Consider the following 25,863-nt stretch of genomic DNA (forward strand, 5'->3'; position numbering starts at 1 on the left):
CCATAGACATTATAGCTACATTCATCTGGGTTGCCACAGTAGCCAGACAGTGGTTTGAGATGGAAAGCATCCAGGAAGTTTGTGTTCCCAAAGGTCACTAAAGTTCAACTAACCACAAAGAATCCAGTGTGTCCTTCTTTAACTGCGTTTTTTTCTTGAGTAAACTTACATTGTAACTATTTTCTAAATTTCATCAGCTATCAAAACCTTCTTTATATGTTTGTCTGGCATGTTTGTCTCCTTAGAGTAAAATAGCAATTGATGTTTGTACATCACTGGAAATCAGTTAGTCCCAAAGTTATGTACAAACCTACACCATTAGTAATTAGCATGCTATAAATTGTCTTATTACTTGTGTGAATTATTAATTATATACAGTATATTCTAATTTAATTTATAACATCTTGTTCCTTTTCAAAGTTAAGACAGTCCAAGTAAATGTGCAATGCTTGTGTCTTGATTTCTTAACAATGTACGTGCAACACTGTAACAGTTTTTATACGTTTTTAGTTTGTGAAAGTGAGAACAACTTTCATCATCAGGCAACAGAAGGGTTGTATTCCTTTATAAATTTCCTAAAGATATAAAATAATTATTTGGTGTCCCCAGAGTGCATATGTGAAGTTTTGGCTTAAAATACCCCACAGATAATTAATTATAGGATGTTAAAACTCCAAGTTTGTAGGTCAGAGCAAAAATGATCACAATTATGGTGGTTTGTTGCAATTAAAACTCAATTGTGCTGTCAATAAAATTTTCTCTCTCTCTTTCTCTCTGCACTAAATGACAGTGCCATGTTAGTACATGGCAGTGCCATGGTAGTGCCATGATAGTGCAGATTAAGGGGTGATATTATTGTAATTGGCCTTGCTACCTACCTCACAAAACAGGCCAAATCTGAACGACCTAATTTTTCACATGCTTGCAAAAAATGGCTTACCAAAACAAAATTATTGGGTTGATATTTTTCACGTTTTCTATAGGTTGATAGAAGCACTGGGGACCCAATTGTATCAATTAAACATGGAAAAAGTCCGATTTTCACACTATATATGACCCCTTTAAGAATAAGAGGCATGGGAGATATATAATACAAGGAACCACATGGTTGAAACAAGCTACAGAACAAACACAAATCGTAATAATGTCTCTTTCTTGGACAGATTAGGCACAGGAGTTAAAGACCTCATATGTCTCTAGTGATTTTATGCACTATTATTGCATTATAGCTAATGCTAATGCCTCTGTAAATGGTTTTACAGAGGATATGAGGAGTGTAGTTTTGACTGGGGGTGGAACAATAATAAGTCATCAATATAAATGTATTATTAAATTTAGATTTTTATATGAATAATTATATTATTAACATTGGCTAAGCAACCCACAGGAAGGGGGGGGGGTGGCGGATCAAGACCTTATGATTGCCATCAACCTCTAACTGGAAAGTTCCAGTGTTTCTGTCTGCATCTAATAGAATGTAAATAGTTGTTGTTTACTTGGCCTAGTTTCTTACCAATCCTTCGCTTTCCTCTGTGAAGTTGTAAATTTTTGTAAAAAATCCTTCCCACTTTTTCCATATTGTGAAAATGAATAGGGGGTACCTTACCAGGCACAAAATTGTCAAATTTATAGCAAAAAAATAAAATAAATAGGATATACTATTATTTACCCTTTACTTTCTAAATAGCAGCTCAAACAACCTTAACCTAAACCGGCCTAGTGCTAGTAGAAAAACAACAAACTGAATCATTTGAGAATCTCAGTATTATTTCTACTCAAATATTTAGTAAAAGCAAATATTTATAAATCTCTGAAGTCATAGTGTTGTGTTTCATTCCTTAGTGAGAGATAAACACTAAACAGATATTCTAAGCAGAGACATATGTGTATTGTTTTCAAATTGAAAAGATTTAAAAAGCTTAAATTAATCCCTCATGTGAAAAATGATTGAGCCCCTCCCCATGACCCCTGTGCACAGTTCATACCTGGGTTTTTAACACTTAAAGATGGGTAAACATACGGTTATTCACATACATTTGCACAGCACACTTATTTGTTCCGTCCACACACATACAAACAAATACAGACAGCAGGGGTCAAGACTGAGTTCAAGTATGCCATCTGGGTGCACCAATTATTAACAGCCCGATTCTGTCATTTTATTTTTAATCATGGACTAAAGTAAGTGTTTAGGTGTATGTGTAAGAAATTCAGGCTGGTTTGTGCCTTTCAGCTGAAAATACTTTTTGTCAGCTCTCTCAATGTACAAGAAAGCAATTAAGTTGTTTATTGATGCAGAAGGGCAAATGTGTGATTCTGCCATGCAGGAGGGTCTCTCAAGCATTTTTGTCTGCTTTGATCTCGCATGACGGCATCCAGCTGGCCAATGAAGGAGTCCGTCCAAATCACAAAGGTAAAAGACTTGGACAGGCAGATGGACAAAGGACAGGACTGGAATGAGGTCAACTAGAAGGTTATTAGATGATACGGACCCTGCATACTGTTTTTTCTTGTATTGCTGTTAAATGTATTGTTTCACATGTTTTTTTTCTAGCAGTGGTTTTATATTTTATATATTTTGGTTTCAAACACCTAGTTCAAATATTTTTAGTAGATTTTGTTCTTAACCATGATATTTTTGTAATATTTATTGAACAAAAGAACACAATGAGATCTAGAAAGAGAGGGCCAACAATGAAAAAAATTTACAAAAATTAAAAAATAAAACTGGAGTTGCAGTATCTTTTTGTGTTCACATCGTTTTGTGTTTAATTTCTGTTGACCAAAAGTGTTTGATATTTTAACATTTTATCATCTCATAGAGGGGTTGCAAGTTTACAAACATTGCAGGGTGCGCGCGCATCCAGGGGGCAGAAAGCCCGATTGGTGAGCTGATCTGCTACTGCAACAACCTTAATTATTGAAGCGTTCTTTATTGCTTGTATATAAATAAGACTTGATTTTAGTTGGATCTGTTTTTCTGTCTATATTTTTACAGTGTCACTGTGATACATGTATGAATTATAATGTTATAATTATAATGCTAGTAACGTAATAGTCGCATCTACTGGTATGTTAACATCAGGCACCCAGCACTGACTCTGTTGGTACTATTTTCCACGCAACAATTCCTTGCCATTTTGACTTACAGACACCGCTACTAGCATACAACACAATGCACTTCTCTTCTTTCTGCCCCTCGGTTGCGCGCGCAACCAGTTAGTGACGTCGCCGTGCAACCCGTCTATACTCTCTGTTCTGATATTGCTTGATAACCTGCGCGAGGGCGTGGATGTACTGAAGAGCTATTTATTTACATAATTTAAATTACTGTTAGTTTAAACGTACTTACATTAAACAACTATACATCATTAAAAAGTGTTTTGATTTAAGATTTAGTTTTTGACCTTATTTTAATCTGAGAATCCTAGTAACAGTAATTTCTTCATTTTTGTCAGGCGTTATGAAAATGAAAAACGGTACATACCTTTAATTTGAAATATAACCCTCAGCCGCACTCATTGATAAAAATACTCCTCCGTGATCGTCATGAAAGCACTCGATAAAACAACATCTTTCGGGGCTTTTAATTCAAAGTATGCATATTTGGAGAAATATTACTTCAATTTTATATGTTTACTTCAAATTTCTGCAAGGGGGGTAATATTTCACCCATTTTTATTCCAAAAATGGCGATATGAGCAAGTTTGAGTCTGCAGTCCTTCACACTCAGTTTGTTTCATTCATACGTGAAGCCGGAGGGCGCTAAAGTCTGAAAGTGTCAATATGAAACTTTCATAAAAAGAATAAGACGTCAGAGCTCACTCAGCAGCAGCTGTCAGTCAGAAGTGAACTTGAGCAGTGACCTGCAACGAGCGATCGCTGTTTTTATAATAACATGCAAATAAAGATGTTTTGATGTTTTGAAACATGGAGACAATAAACACGATTAAGATTATACATGGTTTGTCTGTATTTTTAACGCTATGTCTGGTATTTTCATAACAGTACTGTATATTATAATGCTATGCTAAGCTAACAGCATAAATAGCATAAAACTGTTTATTTTCGGTCTTATTTTATGATCCAAAGCCACATCAGATCACGCATGATTGTTTAAGCACTCGACTTTTGATGTTATAAAGTGAGTTTTATTATAAATGCTTTTATTTGTCGTGTTTTGATGGTATGCTAAGCTAACGTACTAGCTGTTCTGTAAACATCTGCTGTCTGGAGATATGAGATATATGTTTCTAGGAATAATTTTGACTGGTAAAGCTTCTTTAAGGTAAGTTTCTTTTTGTAAGAAAGGACTTTAATAAAAAGAAAGTGAATTGAGACAAAAGGAGGAAATAAAACACTAAATAGAAATTATGAGCAATTATTAATAATAATAATAAAATAAACATTTAGACAGCCATATCCAGGATTAAAAGTTGTTAATGACTCATTTGGATGCTTATTTAATGAGTCTGTTTAAAATCCGGAGCAATAGGACAATAAACTGAAAGGATGTTGTGAGATATAAATAAACAAACATTAGCTTAGCATTTTTGCTGTTTTCTCTAAATAAATTTACATGACATGGGTCTAAAAAACATTTAATAAAATACAGAGTTTTAGAGGTATCATCTTCAGATTTAAAACAGACCATGGTCAGACCTGTGGCTTTAACTGCAGAGCATTTCTAGATTGCTCCAAGGCCATTTTCATTTAGTTTTTCATAACAATATTTCATAAATGTTTGGTGGAGTTTATAAACAAGTATAATTTAAGCTCTCTATAACAACTTTTTTCATTATGACAGTAACTAATTTTCACCTCTTAGTAAACTTCCAAGTGTCTGCTTTCAAATGAGACCAAACTTATGCTTTTAGTGCAAAGACTTCATAAACTGTATCTATTTTAGTTTGGCTATGACATTTTTTGTGGGTGGGTTCAGAAAACGAAAAAAGGTTAACAGGTTAAATCACCTTTCTTTCCCATTCTGACATTGAGTTTGGGGTTGAGGAGATTGTCTTGACCAGGACCACACCCCTAAATGCATTGAAGCAACTGCCATGTGATTGGTTGATTAGATAATTGCATTAATGAGAAATTGAACAGGTGTTCCTAATAATCCTTTAGGTGAGTGTATATTGTGTATTGTATTTGTGATCTAAGATTTGGAGCATCAAAGTTTGATTTCCTTCATTGATTTTACTTTAATTTCAGTCCATGACATACAATGACATTACTCTATCAATATAAAGATATCAAGGTTATATATTCACAGAGTGTTTTTTACATGTAGGATGGTTTTGTGTACAGTAAATCACAAATAAATAGACTTTATTTGTTTTTTTTTCACAGACTGGGTCACAAGTTACTGTATTTTGCATTGTCCGAGGCACACACTCAATGCTTTCACTTAGCACAGCACGTGTGCCGTTTTGCTGTGACAATAAAAGTGATATGATTTGATTTGAAAGGTTTGAGATGACCACTCCAGCACCTGCCATGACAAATGTTTAACCCCACAATACCTCAACCACAACGCAACAGTAACAAACCTTTGTACTTCTCTCTGCATGAAGCCAGTCCACCTAATTCAAATGCTGTGTTCTGTAGCTGTTTTGCTCGAATTATTAATGACCGTTATACATGGAGGGTCCGTGTAACTCTGTATTGAGAAGATTCAGATCTAAACCTGTTTGTTTACTGAGCAGTGAAAGTGCTTTAGGCAGTATAAACACTGAGAAAAGAAATAATTAGACTTAATTAAGGAGGACAGTATGTCTATAGCAGTCCACACCAGCTGTTTCCCTTAAGGCTGTATGCACTGCACCTGCTAATAATGGAGATCAGGATATATGTGACATTATTGCACACAATGTCCATTAGTTTGTTTAAAGTCAACACAAAATCAAAATAGACCCGGTTCACTTTTTTTAATGCTTGTTCCTGGTCTCATTGTAAGCAATTCATTGGTGCATGTCTATCCAAAGAAAGAAAACGGAAAGGTTGCCTTCAAATTCTTTGATAGGATATGTCTTAACCCCATCTTCTTCCGTAAAGAGGTCATAATATTGGCTTTTGGATCATGATAACCAAAAGCTAAAAATTATTTTTTAGGTCTGGTTCTGTTCTGTTATATAATGAACTCTTGTACCATACAAGATCAATTCCCGTCCTACATTTTTAGTTTAATATCCTGTTTCACTCATAAGGTATATCACAGTATGGAAGTAAAATGGGTTGTGAACCTCAACTGACAGTGACTTTAAAGTCTAAAGTGGAGAATAATCGTAGAATAGTCAGATCAGTCCCCTCATGTATCAGTAGTCTAATCATTTCAGCTGATAATTTCAAATCCAGATGGATCCATATAGCTCTTGCAGTAATACATATCAAGTTCACCACTATGGAGAAATGGTAAATGAATTTGCTGCCTATTTTCTTTCTCAACAGAGGTATTCTTTCTTCATCGGCTGTGAAGGGTGTGTTGCACAAGAGAACATTAAACTGTTGCCAAGGCACACTTGTCATAGCACGCATGTCACCATGACACCTCTCTTGGTTAAACAATAAATACCTTTAACTAAATGTGAATGAGCAAATCTTTTTAAAGGAGACATATCATGAAAATCTGACTTTTTCATGTTTAAGTGCTATAATTGGGTCCCCAGTGCTTCTATCAACCTAGAAAATGAAACAAAGAACAACCCAGTAACTTAGTTTTGGTAAACCAAGCATGTGAAAAATAGGTCATTGAAATTTGCAAATTTGAACATGCTATAATAAATTATCTGTATGGTATTTTGAGCTAAAACTTTAGTCAGGAGACACCAAATTTGACATCTTGAAAAAGTCTTGTGAAACATCCCCTTTAAATACAACCTGAATTAGCTCTGTAAGATCACAACTTTTATTTAAGATATTAAAAAATTATTTAGACTGTGTGTACTGATCACAGATCAGTATGATCTTCGAAGAAAGTGCAGTGAGTCTTGAACATTTTTCTTAGGTGGAGCTAAATACTGCAGAATTTCTCAGTACGTGTTTAACCATTAAGTAATCATCATTATATTTTTGCAACCATATTTTACCTCTCCTTGGATCTAAAGTACAGTGCTGGGAAAATGATTACACACAGACTTTGTTATAAATTAAACTGTGAAATAATAAACAGATTAAGTTAAAACATCAGTAAATCAACACGAATATATTGCTTAAACAGTTGGTTTATTCCTGTAGTTGGGATCAAGTATAAATAGCTCTTTAAGATAACAGTTGCAAGTTCTTTTACAGCAGTGGTCTCCAACATGGCGCCTGCGGGTCTCTGAATTCCCCGGCAAAGCACAGTAGTAATAGCTTCAATTTATTTATTACATATTTTTTATATTAGCTTGGCCTTTTTTGCCTTTATTTAACAGTGAGTAAGGAGAGGACAGGAAAGTACAGGGAGGAGAGAGGGGTATGGGATCAGCAAATGACCACGAGCCAGGAATGGACTCGGGTCGCCGAAAGTGCAAACGCACCACATGTCGGAGCGCTGTCCACTACACCATCGGCTCCAACTTAGCTTGGCTTTTTAATGTATGTTAACATTTTAAACAATGATAAAAGACATCAACAAGATAAATCAACAAGTATAACAAAAAAGTTTTAAGTACATTAGACTATAAAAAAGTAGCCTATAGTCCTCCAGTTTGTTTTATACTTGTGGTAGCCCTTGCTCACAAAAAGTTTGGAGACGGAATACATAGACTCTGAAAAAATTATGCTAAATAGCACTAAAAGTAAGTGGTTCACTGGCTCGTAATCTGGCACGACTATAGACGGTTTTATCGGATGCATGTGCATAGCACCTGGCCCGAAGTTAACTTCCGGTCTATGTTTGTTTATTGGACCTCTGGAACAAATCCCTTTAACAAAATAAAAATATTTTGGTTTCATAAAGACTAGGGGGGGACAACCTGTGTGAACTGTGTGAAAAGAGGTTTGGCAGCCAGGCATGAATTCAAGGATCTAACATTGTACACTAATGTTACACAGTAACGTTAGCTCAGTCACTGTGCAGTTAATTCACTTTAGCTATATGAATTGATCTAAGGTAATTTATTTTTCTTGTTATCAATAATAATCTACTCTAGAGGGCCATTTGTTTATGTTCTTGCTGATGTTGTTGTTGTGCTGAAACCTTCTGTAGCATCACTTATGGTTCTACACAGGTGCTACTTAAAGTGGTTCCCTATGATTATGAACCAGTGAACCACTTTTAATGCTATTTAGCACAATTACTTACTTAGAGTATAAGACACCATTATACCAGATAAATACTTTGCCAATACCACAATATTGACTTTATTCACTTTAATAGCTCATTCACTTTATTCACTATTCAATAGAAGTGAATGTGAATTTAGGTAAAACTACTCTAAAATAATATTTTTTTTGTATATCTGAAACATCTGTGTTGGAAGGATTAAGTGAGTATTATTAAAGGATTAGTCAATTTTCTTAAAAAAAAAACAAAAAACAGATAATTTACTCACCACCAGTCACCCAAAATGTTGATGTCTTTCTTTGTTCAGTCAAGAAAAAAATTTATTTTTTGAGGAAAACATTCCAGAATTTTTCTCATTTTAATGGACTTTAATGGACCCCAACACTTAACACTTAACTCAACACTTAACAGTTTTTTTCAACGGAGTTTCAAAGGACTCTAAACGATCCCAAACGAAGCATAAGGGTCTTATCTAGCTAAATGATTGTCATTTTTGACAAGAAAAATTAAAAATATGCACATTTAAACCACAACTTCTCTTCTTCCTCCGGCTGTGTGATGAGCCAGCACGACCTCACGCAATTGCGTAGTGAAGTAGAAAGGTCACGTGTTACATATATGAAACGCACATTTGTGGACCATTTAAACAATAAACTGACACAAAGACATTAATTAGTATCATTCAACATACAACAACGTCAGAACGGTCCTCTTTCTCCACACTTGTAAACACTGGCGCGTAGTTTCACATACATCATTTGTGACCTCTTGACGTGATGACGTATTGCGTGAGGTTGCACTGGCGGACGATAGACGAGAAGTTGTGGTTTAAAAGTGCATTTTTTTTTCTTGTCAAAAATGACAATCGTTTTGCTAGATAAGACCCTTATGCCTCGTTTGGGATCGTTTAGAGTGCTTTGAAACTCCGTGGAAAAAAACTGTTAAGTGTTAAGTGTTGGGGTCCATTAAAGTCCATTAAAATGAGAAAAATCCTGTAATGTTTTCCTCAAAAAACATAATTTCTTCTCGACTGAACAAAGAAAGACATGAACATTTTGGATTACATGGTGGTGAGTAAATTATCTGGATTTTTTTTTAAGAAAATTGTCTAATCCCTCAACAAGCAAGCTTAACTTTTAAGTATATCAACTTCCAATTTTGCAGTTAAACAGAAATAAAAGCAATGATATCAAGGCAATTTGACACACATTAAAACACGCTACAGTATATGTGCCTTTGGAGTCAGGACATCATCTTAAATTATTGTCATTCAGTTCACAGCTCATTCCCAATGGCTGAGCGCAGTTGAGAGGAGAAGTGTCATTATATTTTTTCATCTGATCAAACTAAATTGCAATGTGCATCACGGGCACCCTTATGGCACAAGCTTTCAGTGTGTAAAAATGAAAACCTTGAGCTTATTTTTAATTGAGCGCTATTAATACCCACAAAACTTTAGGCCAATGCAGATGCTTCTTTATCTTTACTCTTTAATGTGTGAAGCAGATGAATTTATTTTCCCATGAATTAACTTTTAAAGACCCTCCTTGCAATTATTGATTGGTTGCTGTAATTGGTATTGCAGTATTGCAGTCATTTGTTAAATATACAAGCAAATGATTTATCTGTACAGTACAAGTAGTTAACATACTGTTTGTTTTGGAAAATGGAAATTATTTAAAGTAATAATTTAAGTATGTGTTCATCTAAATATATTGTGCAGAAATTGTACAGTATACTAATGAAAACATGCTAAAATTTGACTATATATTACATATGTATTTATGCATTAGGCTTTCATCTAAAGCAACTTATACAGCATATTTAAAGTAAACATTTCATCAGTATGTGTGTTCCCTGGGAATCAACCCCATGACCTTTGAGGTACAAACACAATGCTGACTCTATAATGTATTATGAATATAATGCAGCTAATATAATGTTCTCTCTCTCTCTCTCTCTCTCTCTCTCTCTCTCTCTCTCATTATCTATCTATCTATCTATCTATCTATCTATCTATCTATCTATCTATCTATCTATCTATCTATCTATCTATCTATCTATCTATCTATCTATCTATCTATCTTTCTGTTTGGTGTTTCTCTTTTGTTCCATAAATAAAAACATAAAATCTGTAAAATCCTTAATAAAGTGAACCACCCCCATCTTGTGGTGGGTATAAAAATGTCCACTGTGCAACCCCAGATTAATCTATCTTAATGACTTTTAAATACAAATTTTACTTTTTTTTTATTTTCATCTATTTTTAATCAATTTATTACAATATCAGGCAAAAGTCAATAAAATGTGAAAAATTCAGAGACATTGATCAATTACAACACTGTAACAAAAACAAAAAAACTATGACTTTTTTAAAATGTCGTTTAAATGAAATGCATGCAATAAAATTTAACCTTGGTATTGTAGTCTTATTAAACACAATGATACTGAAGTCTGCTTTAGTGCTGGAAACACCGATGAAACCCAGATAAGATTCAACGCATTGCTGCCAAGCAGCCTTTAGTTTAGTGTCCCGCCTACCTAAGACCCAATTTAACACCTTCATTGATGCCAGATTGACAGCTGCGGAAATAAGAATGGAGGCAGAATGAATGGTGCCTACTAGTCAACAAGCGTCAGAGCATCTGCAGTCAGAGCGCATGCGCGGTGCTTACGCTCTGTATGCTGCTCGATATAGAAAAGCAACCTACATGTTCGCTAGGTAACGTTTCAAAGCAAAAGAAATGTCTCGATATAGCGTGTCAGATAAACAAGATCGAGTGTGGATTGCCGGCCAACCTCTGACAAAATGTGCGGACGCCGACGTTTCTCCGCGCTCCGATCGTTTCATCTTTGGTCCAAAATGCCACTTGCTTAACTGACATACGAGGATAACGACGTAAATAGCCGATAGAGTCAGCATATCAGACGAACTCACAAATATGAACATTACGTTACTCAACAAGCGAAAGCTGGACTGTATGTGTGCGCTGCTGTTATGGCTGCATACGGCGGTGTGGACGTGGTGTTCAGCAGCAGAAGAGCATCATTTCAGCGTTGAGGTAAGACTGGCCCAGCATCCACATCAGCATCTTCTGCTTCAGTCATGAACACGACAATAAGCGTCCCGACTGTTGTTAAGATCCATATAGCATGATGTGTGGCATATGATAAATTAAACAGTGCACATTTTATCGATTGGTTGATCTCCAACATGTGCAGTATGAATGTGTGCTGTTGTATGTGCCGTTACTGTCATTTATTGCATTCTGTCATTATCTGCAGGCTGGGTACAAAGCAATGCATTTTTTATTTGAATCTAGTATGCATACAAAAACAAAATTATTCCTTTTTACTTGGATACCGAGTGTACAAATGCATTCAAATATACTTTATACTTAAATTCACACAAGAGCTATTGCAGATCCTAACATCAGCCAATCAGACATGAGTAAAAGAGATATGAGCAGATTGCTCTTTCCTCCTGTCCAAACCCAGAGATGACAATCACACACTTCCGCCTGGCCATGCTACGATCAATAGGGTGATAAGAGAAGCAAGACCTTGATTTCCACAGCGGTGCTGGGTAACAGATTCGTGTGATAATATGAAGCATGTAAAGATTATATAAGTTGCTTAGCAACTCTCCCCCAATCTCCTTCGGGCCAAAATGGGTGCAAATGTGATTTTTAGTGATGCTGGCAGCGCTGGTTGACATTGAAAGAATTTGTCACCCGCTCAGTTCTGTTTGCCTGGGAGGCGAGAGAGTTGTCGAGGCTGCTGTGCCAGCGTGCATTGTCATGATAATATTGATGTTTTTGGACGGAACAGGCTGGGGTGAGGTCCCAAACTGACAACAATACTGGAACGTAACCATCAAAAGGCAGCTTGTGTGGTCTTCACAAGACTTTTTCCATTTCTTCGCAACTCATATCCACCCATCTAGCTCCTGTGTGTTTTCAGCTTGCTGGCAGGGCTGCAGTGGTTGGCAGCATTTGTGAGTTGGGTGCACAGGTCAGTGGTCTTTGGGGAAAAGAGAAATCTGTGCGTGTGTGTTGTGTATGTGAATGAGTAATGATTGCTTGAAGGGTGAACCTATGATCCTGAACTAGGAATAGACCAGAGAGCACAAGGTTCAAGGATTTAGCATTGAAATAAAGATTGAGCCCTAAGGGCTTTAATTACGCACGTCTTCCTCAGGTGCAAATGTGCTTAGGTGAAGCCAGTAATAACATGTAGCTCTAGCTTTATAAGTGATGAATGGGGAGTAAGTTGTTGTTGCCATGTGTCATATGATTTAGTTATAGTTTATTTATCACCTTGGTATTATTTTTACAATTAAGTGGTACATTTTCAGAGTTCTTAGCAGAAAAGTGTAAACTGAAATGTGAAATGTTTTGAGCTCGATTACTTTTGACCACATTCAGAGGTAGTCGAAAACGCATTCAACTGGATTGCTTTTGTAAATGCTAGGTCTGCTTGATTTTAGGGAAATTATTATTTTGGTAAAAATCATAATCAGGATTATTTTATCACAGTTATTTAAAGGGATAGTTCGGCCAAAAATGATATTAAACCCATGATTTACTCACCCCCAAGCTGTCCGAGTTGCATATGTCCATCGTTTTTCAGACAAACACATTTTCTGATATTTTAGAAAATGTTTTAGATCTTTCAGTTAATTAAATGTGAAGTGTTGTTGTAGAAATATCCATATCTTTTAAAACTTTATTAACGTAAATAACTACCTTCCGGTAGTGCCGCCATCTTAGTCACGTCCGCATTCAAGATCAGAGCTTTACGCAGCCTACGGAGGCTACTCTGCTGTTGCTCTGTGCCCCAGCCCTCCGAATTTGTCATATGTCACTAAGAAAAGTGCGTACACTACGCTAATACTCTCTCCTGAATACAGAGGAGTCTAAGATGGCGGCGCTACCGGAAGGTTTTTATTTTCGTTAATAAAGTTTTAAATATGGATATTTCTATAACAGCACTGCGCGGATTACCCTCAGAAGACCTTTATTTATCATCCTGGAGCCATTTGGATTTATTTTGTGAAGGATGGACGCACTTTTTTTGGACTTGAAGGTCGTGGATCCCGTGACTTCACATTTAGTTAACTGAAAGATCTAAAACATTTTCTAAAATATCCGAAAATGTCTTTGTCTGAAAAACAATGGACATATGCATCTCGGACAGCTTGGGGGTGAGTAAATCATGGGTTTAATATCATTTTTGGCTGAACTATCCCTTTAACACGATTACTTAGTGACTTTAAAAACGTGCATTTATTTAAAGTGCACCTATTTTAATGCTAAAAACAACATTTTTTGTGTATTTGGTATAGTACAATGTGTTTGCTTGGTTTATGGTTTAAAAAACGCATTATTTTCCACATAACGTAAATTTTTGTAGCTCCAGATTTCACTCTCTTCCTAAATCGCACGGATTTGAAAAGCCAGCTGATTGCCAGCTAATCTGTACGTTGTGATTGGCCTGAATACCTCTGACGTCAGCTGACGCTCCTTACCATGTTTGAAAGATTCGCTCACAATGCAATGCTAACAAGAGTTAACTTACAGGCTGAGTCCAAAGCGGGAGGAATTTTGATAATGTTGGTCTTGTCTACATCACCAATCCCAGGAAGTAAACTGTTTCCTACAATCCGTGTGTTTGTTGTAGATTAACGTTGGAGACAATAACTCGCGTCATCGTTTACTTTGGGGTATGTACCTTTGCATATCAGTAACATGTACACACTTACACACCAAAGGAAATGTAAAATCGTGAATCGGACCATAGGTGCTCTTTAACCTTTAAACTACAGTAGTACGTAAGTGTTACAATAGGCTACATGTGTCAAAGAAGTGGTGCCTTCGAAGTGCCTTACATACACATTGGTCCAGCAGCACGCAATTTATATTTTAATCGCACAATATTTAATTCATATACAATTTATTATCTCGTTTTTGTAATTGTTTGAATCAAAAATGTGTAATTACACAGCCCTTATTAGGTTGAACGTGGCTGATCTACTGTGTGATCTAATGTTTCATCGAGCACAATGTTTTTCCATCAAATCTGACTTATAATGCAAACCCACAGTGTTTTACGCAATCTTTAGGTTTTCATTGATAAAACTAAAGCGTCTGCTCTCAGCTTTTTTTATTTTCATTTTTGCAGGTGCGTGTGAGTTACACAAACTTATTTTATCAGTTGCTCTGGAATATCAGAAAAAGCTCTCAAATACAAAACATTGTGCAGCATGTTTACTAACAACACAAGCAGTGGTACTTTGACATAATATTAGTGCGTGTCAACCTTAACTCGTCATTTCTCCGGATTGTTTTAACCACTCGCCCATAGACCATTCCCTCAAAATAATCTATCAGGACAGAAGCAGTCGAAAGTGGACAAAAGAGATTAATTAAAAAACCAAGTGTAAATGTCCACTTGTGAGCCAATTGACCAAAACGCAGGTGTAAACAAGCTCTATGTGCATTAAAAACACCATAAGAAGTTATGGTGACATGTTTGAGAACATTTTGTTTAACACCAAAACTTAAAAGAATGCTTTTACAGAATGTTTTTTTTTTTCAAAATTAACTTCATGCTAGCATAAGTGCGAGAACCCACTTTCACTAAAGTACTGTATGCAGTCACGAAAGGCAGTAATGTCTATTCAGCACAATTTGCCAAGTCGGGATGTTCTGTATGCAAAATCCTTCTTCAAAAATCTTTTGTGGACATGTCAATTACTGGAATATTTTCACTGGCACGTTTAGAGCAAAGGTGAACGAGGCTTTTCAATTCATTTTGACGAAAGCTGAGAGCCACACCCTCAAGGTTAATTATGGGATTGATGCTGAGCACATGTTTTCACACATCTCACATCTACAGAGCTTAGACTTTGTGAATGGCTTTTTGGTAGATTTCTTTTGCTTAGGTGGAAATATATGGTAAGAGTCTTCTCCAGAATTGTGAGTAAGGTGCACTGAGAATGTATAGCAAATCTGGTTATTTAAAAATGCAGATTGACAAACATACAGTATGATGCACTCTCGTGTTTGACTGCTAATTTGATTGGACAATTGATTATACATTGACACTAGCATTGTGCTGTTTGTACACTATACGGTGAATGCACTAATAGCTTGTGATAAAAACATAAACTCAGTTTGAATGTTACTTCATTTTTAAAGGAATAGTCTATCCATTTTCCATATTAAACTATGTTATTACCTTAACTAAGAAGAGTTGATACATACCTCTATCATTTTAAATACCTCTATCATTTTTTAAATTTTAAAAGCTAAATGATATCAAAGTGTCGCCGTGCGCCACAGCGCTTACGTGCACGCACTAAGATGATAGAGGTATGTATCAACTCTTCTTAGTTAAGGTGATAACATAGTTTAATATGGAAAAAAGGATAGACTATTCCTTTAAAGGGCACCTATTGTCCGATTCACGATTTTTCAATTCCTTTGGTGTGTAAGTGTGTATTAGTACATGTTAACGATATACAAAAGTTACAAACCCTAAAGTAAGTGATGACTTCAACGTAAATCTCTTTTCTTGGACTACAAAAAACACACGGATTGTTGGCAACAGCTTACTTCCTGTGGCCGGTTGCATAAAACTTTAAGACTAGCTTTAAAAGTTAGTCATGAATTTTTTTCTTCAAGACTGATCATAACTGTTTTAAGTATGTTACATAGAAAGGTAGATTGGTCTAATTTAAATACAAATAATAAGACTGATTAGCCCTAACTAATTGCTAGTTAGTCAGAATCATACTTAAGACGCAGTTTTAACCTCATGGCTATGTCTATGCAACCGGCACCTGGGATTGGTGATTTGTAGACAAGACCAACATTATTATAATTCTTCCCACTTCGTACTCACAGCCTGTAAATTAACTCTAAATTAGCTGTTAGCATTGCATTGTGACCGAATCTTTCAAACATGTTAAGGAGCGTCACATTTCCGGCTGACATCAGAGGTATTCAGGCTAATCACAAAGTACAGATTAGCTAGCCAATCAGGGACATGGCGCTTTTTAAATCGATGAGTTTTGTACAAAATCTGTGCGTTTCAGGAAGAGAGTGAAATCTGGAGCTATACGGTATGTGGAAAATAATGGTTTTTTTACCATAAACCACGCAAACACATTTTATTATACTAAAAACACAAAATAATGAAATAGTGTCTCTTTTATCATAAACTCTTTAGACGCGTCTGCAGCAGGCACTTATTTTGACAAGACGCATGATGCACATAGGATAAATTCATTCAAAGTTCATCTGAACTTGCCATGATGTCGCAAAACAGGAAGGTAAATCAAGCTGTGCTATAATTATAACTGATGCTTGTTTAATTTTAAAGTGATTAGACTCAGATTTTCACCTTGCACTCAAAAAGTCATCTATTATAGAGACCTAAGGGTTGGCCCCTTTGACATGACCTAGTAAGCAACCATACCGTAGCAAGCACCCACAACACCCCAGAAACCACTTACCAACACCCTAAAAACCACCCAGCTCATGCTGAGAGCACCACTAAGAGCACTATAGCATTATATATATATATTTATGTGTTATAAGAGTGCTAATAAATCTATTGTCATATGGGTTTGACACCTGTTTATGAAAGGCTTATAGTGCAAACCACACACACATGTGTTCACAGCTGATTAAAGCATAAAAGAGGATACAGTTGGTTGTTCTGCTTCGCAGTAAGTGGCAAAGAGAAAGAAAGGAGGAGAAGATAAAAAAACAGCAGGAGAAAAGTAAGAGGGATTAATTTTTGTATCCATGGCTGGTCCTGGGTTGGTGTCCTGGCAGTTGGTACAATATGTGGTTGGCGTATATACCAGTTGAAGACTTGAAGTACTCTAAGGCTTTTGCCCCGCTGCAATTGGTCGGTTCTGTCACTGACCACACTAGCCAAATTCATAATCTCTTTACTGCTCCCAGAACGGGTGTAGAGGAACCGGCATGGTTGGGCTTAAAGGCAGAGTGCACAATCTTTGAAAGCCAATGTTGATATTTGAAATCACCTAAACAAACACGCCCCTACCCCAATAGAATCTGGACCTTCTTTTAAAAGACCCGCCCCACACATACGCAACCCGGCAAGGATGTCGGTTAGTAGAAATGCTCCTTACTGCTGATTGGCTAAGTGTGTTTTGGTAGTCGGCCCGTCTCCTTTTTTCAAACATTGTGCACTCCGCCTTTAAGGTATATATGGCAGCTTATTTAACCAATGAAGTGTTTGCCTGGGAACAGTAGTATATTTTTGGATGCAAGTACATTTCAACATACTGACTGCTGTAATTGACTTCATTGATTGGCTTTTGCTGCAAGATGCAAATGAGAGACGTGAGAGGAAGAAATAGGGAAAGTGCGAATGAGCCAGAGATAAAGAAGTGAGAAAATTCTGGAGGGTATAGAAAAGAAAGACATAGATTAGGAATAGATTTGCACTGTTGAACTGTTATTTTTTGCAATGGAGATAAATAGCTAGTCGCTAGTAACAACCTTGTCCCCGTACAGTACTTTCATCTTTGAAAAATGGCATCAGCAAAGGCATAGCTATGAATTCACGCCATAACTGCATACTTACAGCCCCTGTAGTTTTTCTAAAATAAAATGTATACATTGTTGTGATTGCCCCAGTCCTGTGGGACGCTGGAAATGAGACAAAAACTAATTGTGAAAGTGTTTATTATACATACACACATTTTAATTCAGAAAAAACACACTCATTTCTGTTTCAGTGAAACCACAGCCTGTCATCAGATGTCAGTATTTGCTTCAATACATCATGTATTTATGATGGATTTTTCATTTGAACGGTTTCACTCATGGGTTTCCAGAAGGAACAGTGTTGTTCCTCCAGACGGATATTTTTCATCATCATCTCGTCGTCATGTTCTTTTTCTGTCCATCTCTGCCATCTGCTTTAAATGGGGCAGCAGGTTCTGTGTAATGATAATTTTCATGTTGTCATGGCAGGGTGAGATTGTGACAGGATGCACACCAGCACCTAATGACTAAGCAATTTAAACATCAAGAAATCTGAAAAGCAGATAGTTTGTCTCTGGCTGTGTCATGTTTAAAATTAAACCCCATGTTTTAAATGGCTTCTTGCACATTTATTACGGAGCTGTAAATAATCAGCTGTAGCCTTTGACAAACTAACCAAATTTCTTTTTGGCTTTTAAGATGTGATTATGTTTGTTTTTAAATATGAAAAATGTAAACATTTATCATTTAAAATCAAGACATCCTGAACACCATGCAGCGTATGACAAAGACTACTACTACCACAGCACACTGAAAAAATGATTCATTCAATTTACTAAATTTTTTAAGGTAAGTGGTTGCAATCAATTTATTTAAGCTACATTTAAACAAAAATATTAATAAAGTAAAATAAAATAAAAAACTTTTGTTAAAATGTAGCTTAAATAAATTGATTGCAACCACTTACCTTAAAAAAATTGAGTAAATTGAATGAATCATTTTTTTCAGCTGCAGCTGCAGTATGTATTAAAACTTCTTAGAACCAGTCCTAGAACAACAAACATGCTATATTAAACAAGAAATAAAACCTTTATGAACAATAAGCTTTTTGTTTCAATCGGCGTGTTATTCTGTCATCTTTTTTTCCCTTTTTTCCCAAAACGCAATAAACACCACTCCTCCTTCTCTGCAGAATGCAATAAATCCCCTCAACAAATCACAGCGCACCATTCCACGCATTGTAAACTACACTCACCTAATGGATTATTACGAACACATGTTCAATTTCTCATTAATGCAATTATCTAATCAACCAATCACATGGCAGTTGCTTGAATGTATTTAGGAGTGTGGTCCTGGTCAAGACAATCTTCTAAACTCCAAACTGAATGTCAGAATGGGAAAGAAAGGTGATTTAAGCAATTTTGAGCGTGGCATAGTTGTTGGTGCCAGACAGGCCGGTCTGAGTATTTCACAATCTGCTCAGTTACTGGTATTTTCACGCACAACCATTTCTAGGGTTAACAAAGAATGATGTGAAAAGGTAAAAACATCCAGTATGCAGCAGTCATGTGGGCAAAAATGCCTTGTTGATGCTAGAGGTCAGAGGCAACATGATCTCACAAAGTTCCGTGGGAACCACGGAAATTCGTGAGATCAGGTTGTCAGAGGAGAATGGATCGACTGACTCAAGCTGATAGAAGAGCAACTTTGACTGAAATAACCACTTGTTACAACCGAGGTATGCAGCAAAGCATTTGTGAAGCCACAACACGCACAACCTTGAGGCGTATGGGCTATAACAGCAGAAGACCCCACTGGGTACCACTCATCTCCACTACAAATAGGAAAAAGAGGCTACAATTTGCACGAGCTCACCAAAATTGGACAGTTGAAGACTGGAAAAATGTTGCCTGGTCTGATGAGTCTCGATTTCTGTTGAGACATTCAGATGGTAGAGTCAGAATTTGGCGTAAACAGAAATGAGAACATGGATCCATCATGCCTTGTTACCACTGTGCAGGCTGGTGGTGGTGGTGTAATGGTGTGGGGGATGTTTTCTTGGCTCTTAGTGGTGCCAATTGGGCATCGTTGAGCATTGTTTCTAACCTTGTCCATCCCTTTATGACCACCATGTACCCATCCTCTGATCGCTACTTCCAGCAGGATAATGCACCATGTCACAAAGCTCGAATCATTCAAATTGGTTTCTTGAACATGAGAATGAGTTTACTGTACTAAAATGGCCCCCACCGTCACCAGATCTCAACCCAATAGAGCATCTTTGGGATGTGGTGGAACGGGAGCTTTGTGCCCTGGATACGCATCCCACAAATCTCCATCAACTGCAAAATGCTATCCTATCAATATGGGCCAACATTTCTAAAGAATGCTTTCAGCACCTTGTTGAATCAATGCCACGTAGAATTAAGGCAGTTGTAAAGGCGAAAGAGGGTCAAACACAGTATTAGTATGGTGTTCCTAATAATCCTTTAGGTGAGTGTATAATGGCGGCGCGTTGAATACACACGGAATCCTAGTTTTCCTCATCTACTTTGTACTTCATGATCAACAAACAGACAAAAAACGAAATAATAATTTTGATGAAATTAAAAAACCTGTGGTGGTTTAAAAAGAAAAAAGTTTAATTTTGATTTCATGGGGCCTTTACAGGGACATCTATAAATAAGCCGTTTGTAGGTTGAAGTCATTTGTTGGTTGATTTTTAGGTTTGGACAGAAGCTCTTTAAGGGGCGAGGGGGATTTTTAGGGAAATCTGCTTAAAAATGTTTTGCTATTCACTTGTGATGCTACTGGTGCAGAAAATTGCACACTTCAACATTCTAAATTATAGTTACCTGAGTGATCTAAATATATATGGTGTTATAGAAAACACATGCTTACTCGCCATATTCTCTGCCTGAATTTCTGCATAACCTTAAATACATTTGCTCCAGGTACATACAGTATCACTGCATCTTTCGATGGAATGTTCACTAGAGGCATTTGGTTTTTGTCCATTTTTTATGCTTTGAAGCAGACACAAATTTAAAGGTAGGGTAACACATTTTGAAAAATGCTAACGGTAGCCGCCTAGCAATGAAATCCTGATCCCACCCTCAAGTCAAATCGCCATCCAAAGTCACGCCTCTTTCAAAACACATGAACATGCACAGATCAGACGGTCACATCTCATGTCTCATTCAAGCAGTGAGAAAACTTTGCAGTACAAAGTCGAATAACACTTCCAAAATAACCAAACAACTGGTTTACATCAGAATTAGTTTAAGCACATGTTCGGTTGTGTAGACGTAGTAACTATATCGTTACGCTAATCCGTAAACGAACACAAATTTCATAAGCAACACAATGTTTCATCAAAGTTGAATATCTAAATCCATTTCAATACAAACATATCGCGTACCTACCTTACCAAAATAAACAGTGCAACGACTCTTTCAGACCCTTTGCCTCCTGCAGCTGTTTCATCTCGTGGTAAAGCAGTAAAGTTACCGATGTTAATTTGGGTTTTTGCTCTTGCTGATCCAGGCAGTTTTTGCTGTTATTGTTATAAAAGATGCCTATAGTTTTGTGCCTCCTGTGTAGGTTGTCAATTTAGCAGAAAAGTTTGCTGTTCTCACTGTTTACAGGCAGGAGGTGAGCGCACATGAACGCGCCGATGACGTATGGTGTCTGCGTGGACTCGCTGTGCGGTGGGCATTCAAATTACGCTTACGTATGAGGGACAAAAATGGAAACGTCCGTTCGGACCGAAATCTATGATTTGTTGAACATTTTTTTGGTCCTACGCCTTTCACAGATAACATAAATTTCTACAAATACATTTAAACAACTTAACACAGTGATTGCTATCAGGATGTAAGGAGACTTTTAACCAGCATAACAAAAAATGTTTCAGGATCAAATCTATTACCCTACCTTTAAATCTGCTTATCTTTCTTAAGTACATTTCTGCCATTTGTACTTACTGTTTTATTATCATATGCTCACAGATGCGCTGCATGCCCAAGCAACTTATGCAGATAAATAAAACAGCCGACTTAAAAAACATACAGATATATTGTGATCATTTATTACTGTCCCTTTTGTAAGTTGCCACTATGCTTTCTGTAAACAACAACTTCTTGACATACCTTGGCCGAACACAAACAATCCTGAGTGTAATGACATCAGACATTTATCCACCAAAGTCAAACAAGCAAAAACTGAAGAATATACATTGTTAACATTCAGTATTATCTGGTTAATAGAACCTGCATCAAGACAGAGAAAGATCCCTAGTGTCTCTACTGGATACTCTAACCAAAAAAAATGCAACAAGAAAATGATTTAGGTTATGCAGAACTGTCAGCAGAGGTCTGTACAATGTAACAGGTACCATGTACAATTTAAAAACTAGACTGTTGTGATAGGTACTGTATTTATTATTAGTTTGGCCTATTTGAAAGAAATTCTGTTGGTTTTGAATGTTGCACCATGCGCAGAGGGTGTTATTTATACAAAAACATGTTAATTAGTTTGCTAGATGCTTCACTTTTCACTAGTTTTTTTTTTCGATTACTATATTGCTTTATTTATACCAAAACATGAATATGTTTATCAGCAAAGCAGCTTATTTGACACAAATTGAGTACATTAATGTGGCATGCTTCTTTCAGTCGTTGACATCTTTCATTGCACATCAGCCTAGCTAAGCCCTGCATTTATACTTTCACAAGAGAGCGATTACGACACCCGAAGGATGACAAAGTTGCTTCTATCTATGACTCTTTATCACCATGGTTACACCCTGCCATAGCAAACCCCTGCGGCTCTATAGCACATCTGTGTTTTCTCCATATAAATTAGTAATCAGCCCCTGTGTTTGTTAGAGTTGCAGGGTCTGATTAGTGCTGGAGAATCAATTTGCCACTTAACCATTGTGGCTTTCTCATAAGAGCTCATGCATATACAATATAACTTACTTCACTGGCTTTATATGCATATATACACATACCTAATGTATTTTTTATGTAAGATAAGTATGTAAATGCAGGGCATAACATTTTTCATATTATGCATGTTACAAAGCAAATAGAGCGTACTGTAAACATACTGCTTATGTGTTTTGGATTATTACAGTTTTTATTATAAGCAGAGTTAAAAAATTAGCATACATTTCAGGAATTTTAGGTCAGTCTATTATTAAATTAGATTTCTCAGAAATTAAATATGGTCCCAGACTTTCAGACCCTAGTGTATACAGATTTATATTGATTGAAGTAGTCAAAGCACTCAAACGTTCAGGTTGTCTTTTGTTTATGGTATGTTCTATTGGACCTCAAGTACATTATCTTAAAAGCTCCTTCCAGTGTAATTGTTCAGAATGAAATGATCTAGACACACACACACACACACATGCACGCATGCGCGCGCATGCACACACCATCTCTGTAGAATAGATTTACCTCTCTCATAGGACGCATACACTAGCTTTGCTAAAGAGAGTTCATATTGTAAAACTCTCTTCAGGAAAGCTATAGTGTATGCATCCTATGAGAGATACATTAGAACACTAGCTTTCTTTATGTTGCTTTTTATATGTATCTATATCTGGAGGCTAGCAGTGCTAACATCGGTTGAAGAATGAAGGTCACTATCATGTTATAACATACTGAGCATTTGGCATTTATTTTGTATGACTCAAGATGTCTAAATTTGGCCTTAAGTTTGTTCTAAGTGTTAAGTTGAAAAATCACACTGTAGTGTTGTGTTTATATAAACACAACACATATTAGACAGGGAAGATTGTTCTTGAATGTTGGGAATTTATCTCCACTATCTCTCCACTTGGAGTTACTGTATATACTAAACAGAAAACATGAAACTGGAGTTAGACTGAATATTACACACACATATGTTGTTTTTTTATTCTTTGTCCTGTTTTTAAAAGCCTTTCGGTTTAGATAAGAATGTTTTTTTTATTCTCTTGCAGGTTTGGTTACAGAGGTATGGCTACCTCCATAAAACACAACCTAACATGGCTGTTTTGAGATCAGCTCAAACCATGAAATCTGCTATTGCTGCTATGCAGCACCAGTACGGACTCAACATCACAGGGACTCTAGACAAGGAGACCATGGGGTAAGTACTGCGTGCTGAACACATTATAGGATATGTGCATGTGCACAAAAATATTTCCTTCATTTAAATGGACCAAAACACTAAAATGTAGCAAAAACTTTTTTTCTTGCCTTTTTAATTAAATATTAACTATTAGCCACAAACCTAAAAATGTGGTTACAGCCTTGCCTAGCAGTTTTGTATCATAACCCTTAAGCTTGGTTCCTCAAATCTTACCCTGGAGGGCCAGAGCACTGCAGAGTTTAGCTCCAACACTGATCAAACACACCTGAGCAAGATAATCAAGGTCTTCATGATCACTAGAAAATCACAGGTGAGTAATTTTGATTAGGGTTGGAGCTAAACTCTGTAGTGCTCCGGCATTCCAGGGTAAGATTTGAGGAACCCTGCTCTAAAGCTTGGCATTAATATTACTATGATACTATTAGCTACTTAAGTCATGAGAGCACAAGTGGAATACAGATAACATCAATTTAAGAATTGTATGTTTGATTAAAACATTTCATATATATTTCAATGCTTTAAAGGAAAACATCACCGTTTTTCAATCTTTTACTATGTTCTGATCTCAACTTAGACAAATTAATACATAACTATCTTTATTCAATGTGTGCACTTCATCTTTGTACAGCGCATCGTGCATGTGTTAGCATTTAGCCTAGCCCCATTCATTCCTTAGGATCCAAACAGGGATGAATTTAGAAGCCACCAAACACTTCCATGTTTTACCTATTTAAAGACTGTTACATGAGAAGTTACACGAGTAAGTATGGTGGCACAAAATAAAACGTGGAGATTTTTTAAGTGGATAAAAATAAGAACTATATTGAATGGGGAAAGAGCACATAGTTTGCAGCACTTCGACCTCTGGCACAGTAATATTGACGGAATTTTGAGCGAGAGGGGGAGAAGTCAGGAGTGATGATGTTACTGCGTCCTGAGGTCGAAGTGCTGGAAACTTAGTGCTCTTACAATATAGTTGTCATGTTTTATTTTGTGCCACCATACTTACTCGTGTAACTACTCACGCAACAGTCTTTAACACTTTCCCCGCCAGCGTTTTTAAAAAAAGTTGCCAGCCAGAGCCAGCATTTTTCATGATTTTCACAAAAGTTTAATCCCTTCCAGAAAATGTTCTTCTTTAAATAAATAAACATACAATATAAAATGAAAGAAGAGACCCTCTGCTTTCAAACAAAAAAGTTTTTCTCTTAATTAAAAAGTTATCTCGTCAATGGCAGGGAAAGAGTTAAATAGGGAAAACATGGAAGTGTTTGGTGGCTTCTAAATTCATCCCTGTTTGGATCCTAAGGAATGAATGGGGCTAGGCTAAATGCTAACACATTCACAACGCGCTGTACAAAGAGTAAGTGCACACACTGAAAATGTATTAATTAGTCTAAGTTGAGTTAAAAACATAGTAAAATATAAAAAAACTGTGGTGTTTTCCTTTAAAGAAAACATTCTATATGACCGAGCAGTCAATGTTTTCAAAGTTGATTTTATTTCTTTTGTGTTTTAGTAATGACATGTAGCTACAGACAGTGTCCTGTTTTTCATCATCTCATAATCGATGACAAGTGGCTTCTAGACACTGTGATCATTGACATAATACCTTTCATCCTAACATCATGTACTATTAGATTTATAAATGACTACTGTAAGCAATAACGCTGAAATTTCATCTATAATAATGTGCAGTACATGTTGAACTGTAGACAGCAAAACAGAAAGTTCAGCTTTTCTTGAATGTGAGTTCTCAAAAGCATCTGCAATTTCTGAAAAGCATTGACTTTATTGGCAGCATTCCAGAATAAATTATAATTTTAAATTTGTATTTAACCGCGTATTTTAATCTCTTGTGAATAAAGACAAACATATGTTCCAAATTAAAGTCCATCCAGTCAAGTATTATTTTAA

The 25,863-nt window shown here is 36.3% G+C and overlaps 1 protein-coding gene across 2 annotated transcripts in view; it reads left to right on the forward strand.

Annotated features, from left to right (window-relative positions):
• Positions 1–10,909: 10,909 nt before the first annotated feature.
• Positions 10,910–25,863, forward strand: part of mmp16b (matrix metallopeptidase 16b (membrane-inserted)) — a 38,166-nt gene continuing 23,212 nt past the window's right edge. Inside the window, exons 1-2 of one of the 2 annotated variants that reach the window (XM_055202774.2) lie at positions 10,910–11,331; positions 23,795–23,943. In XM_055202774.2, coding sequence (XP_055058749.1) covers positions 11,212–11,331; positions 23,795–23,943 — 269 coding nt within the window. In that variant the 5' untranslated portion in view covers positions 10,910–11,211. The remainder of the gene's footprint in view (positions 11,332–23,794; positions 23,944–25,863) is intronic. The other variant, XM_055202773.2, reaches the window with a different exon arrangement.

The sequence above is a fragment of the Misgurnus anguillicaudatus genome, chromosome 2, assembly GCF_027580225.2.
Source record: "Misgurnus anguillicaudatus chromosome 2, ASM2758022v2, whole genome shotgun sequence".
NCBI classification, from domain to species: Eukaryota; Metazoa; Chordata; class Actinopteri; order Cypriniformes; family Cobitidae; genus Misgurnus; species Misgurnus anguillicaudatus.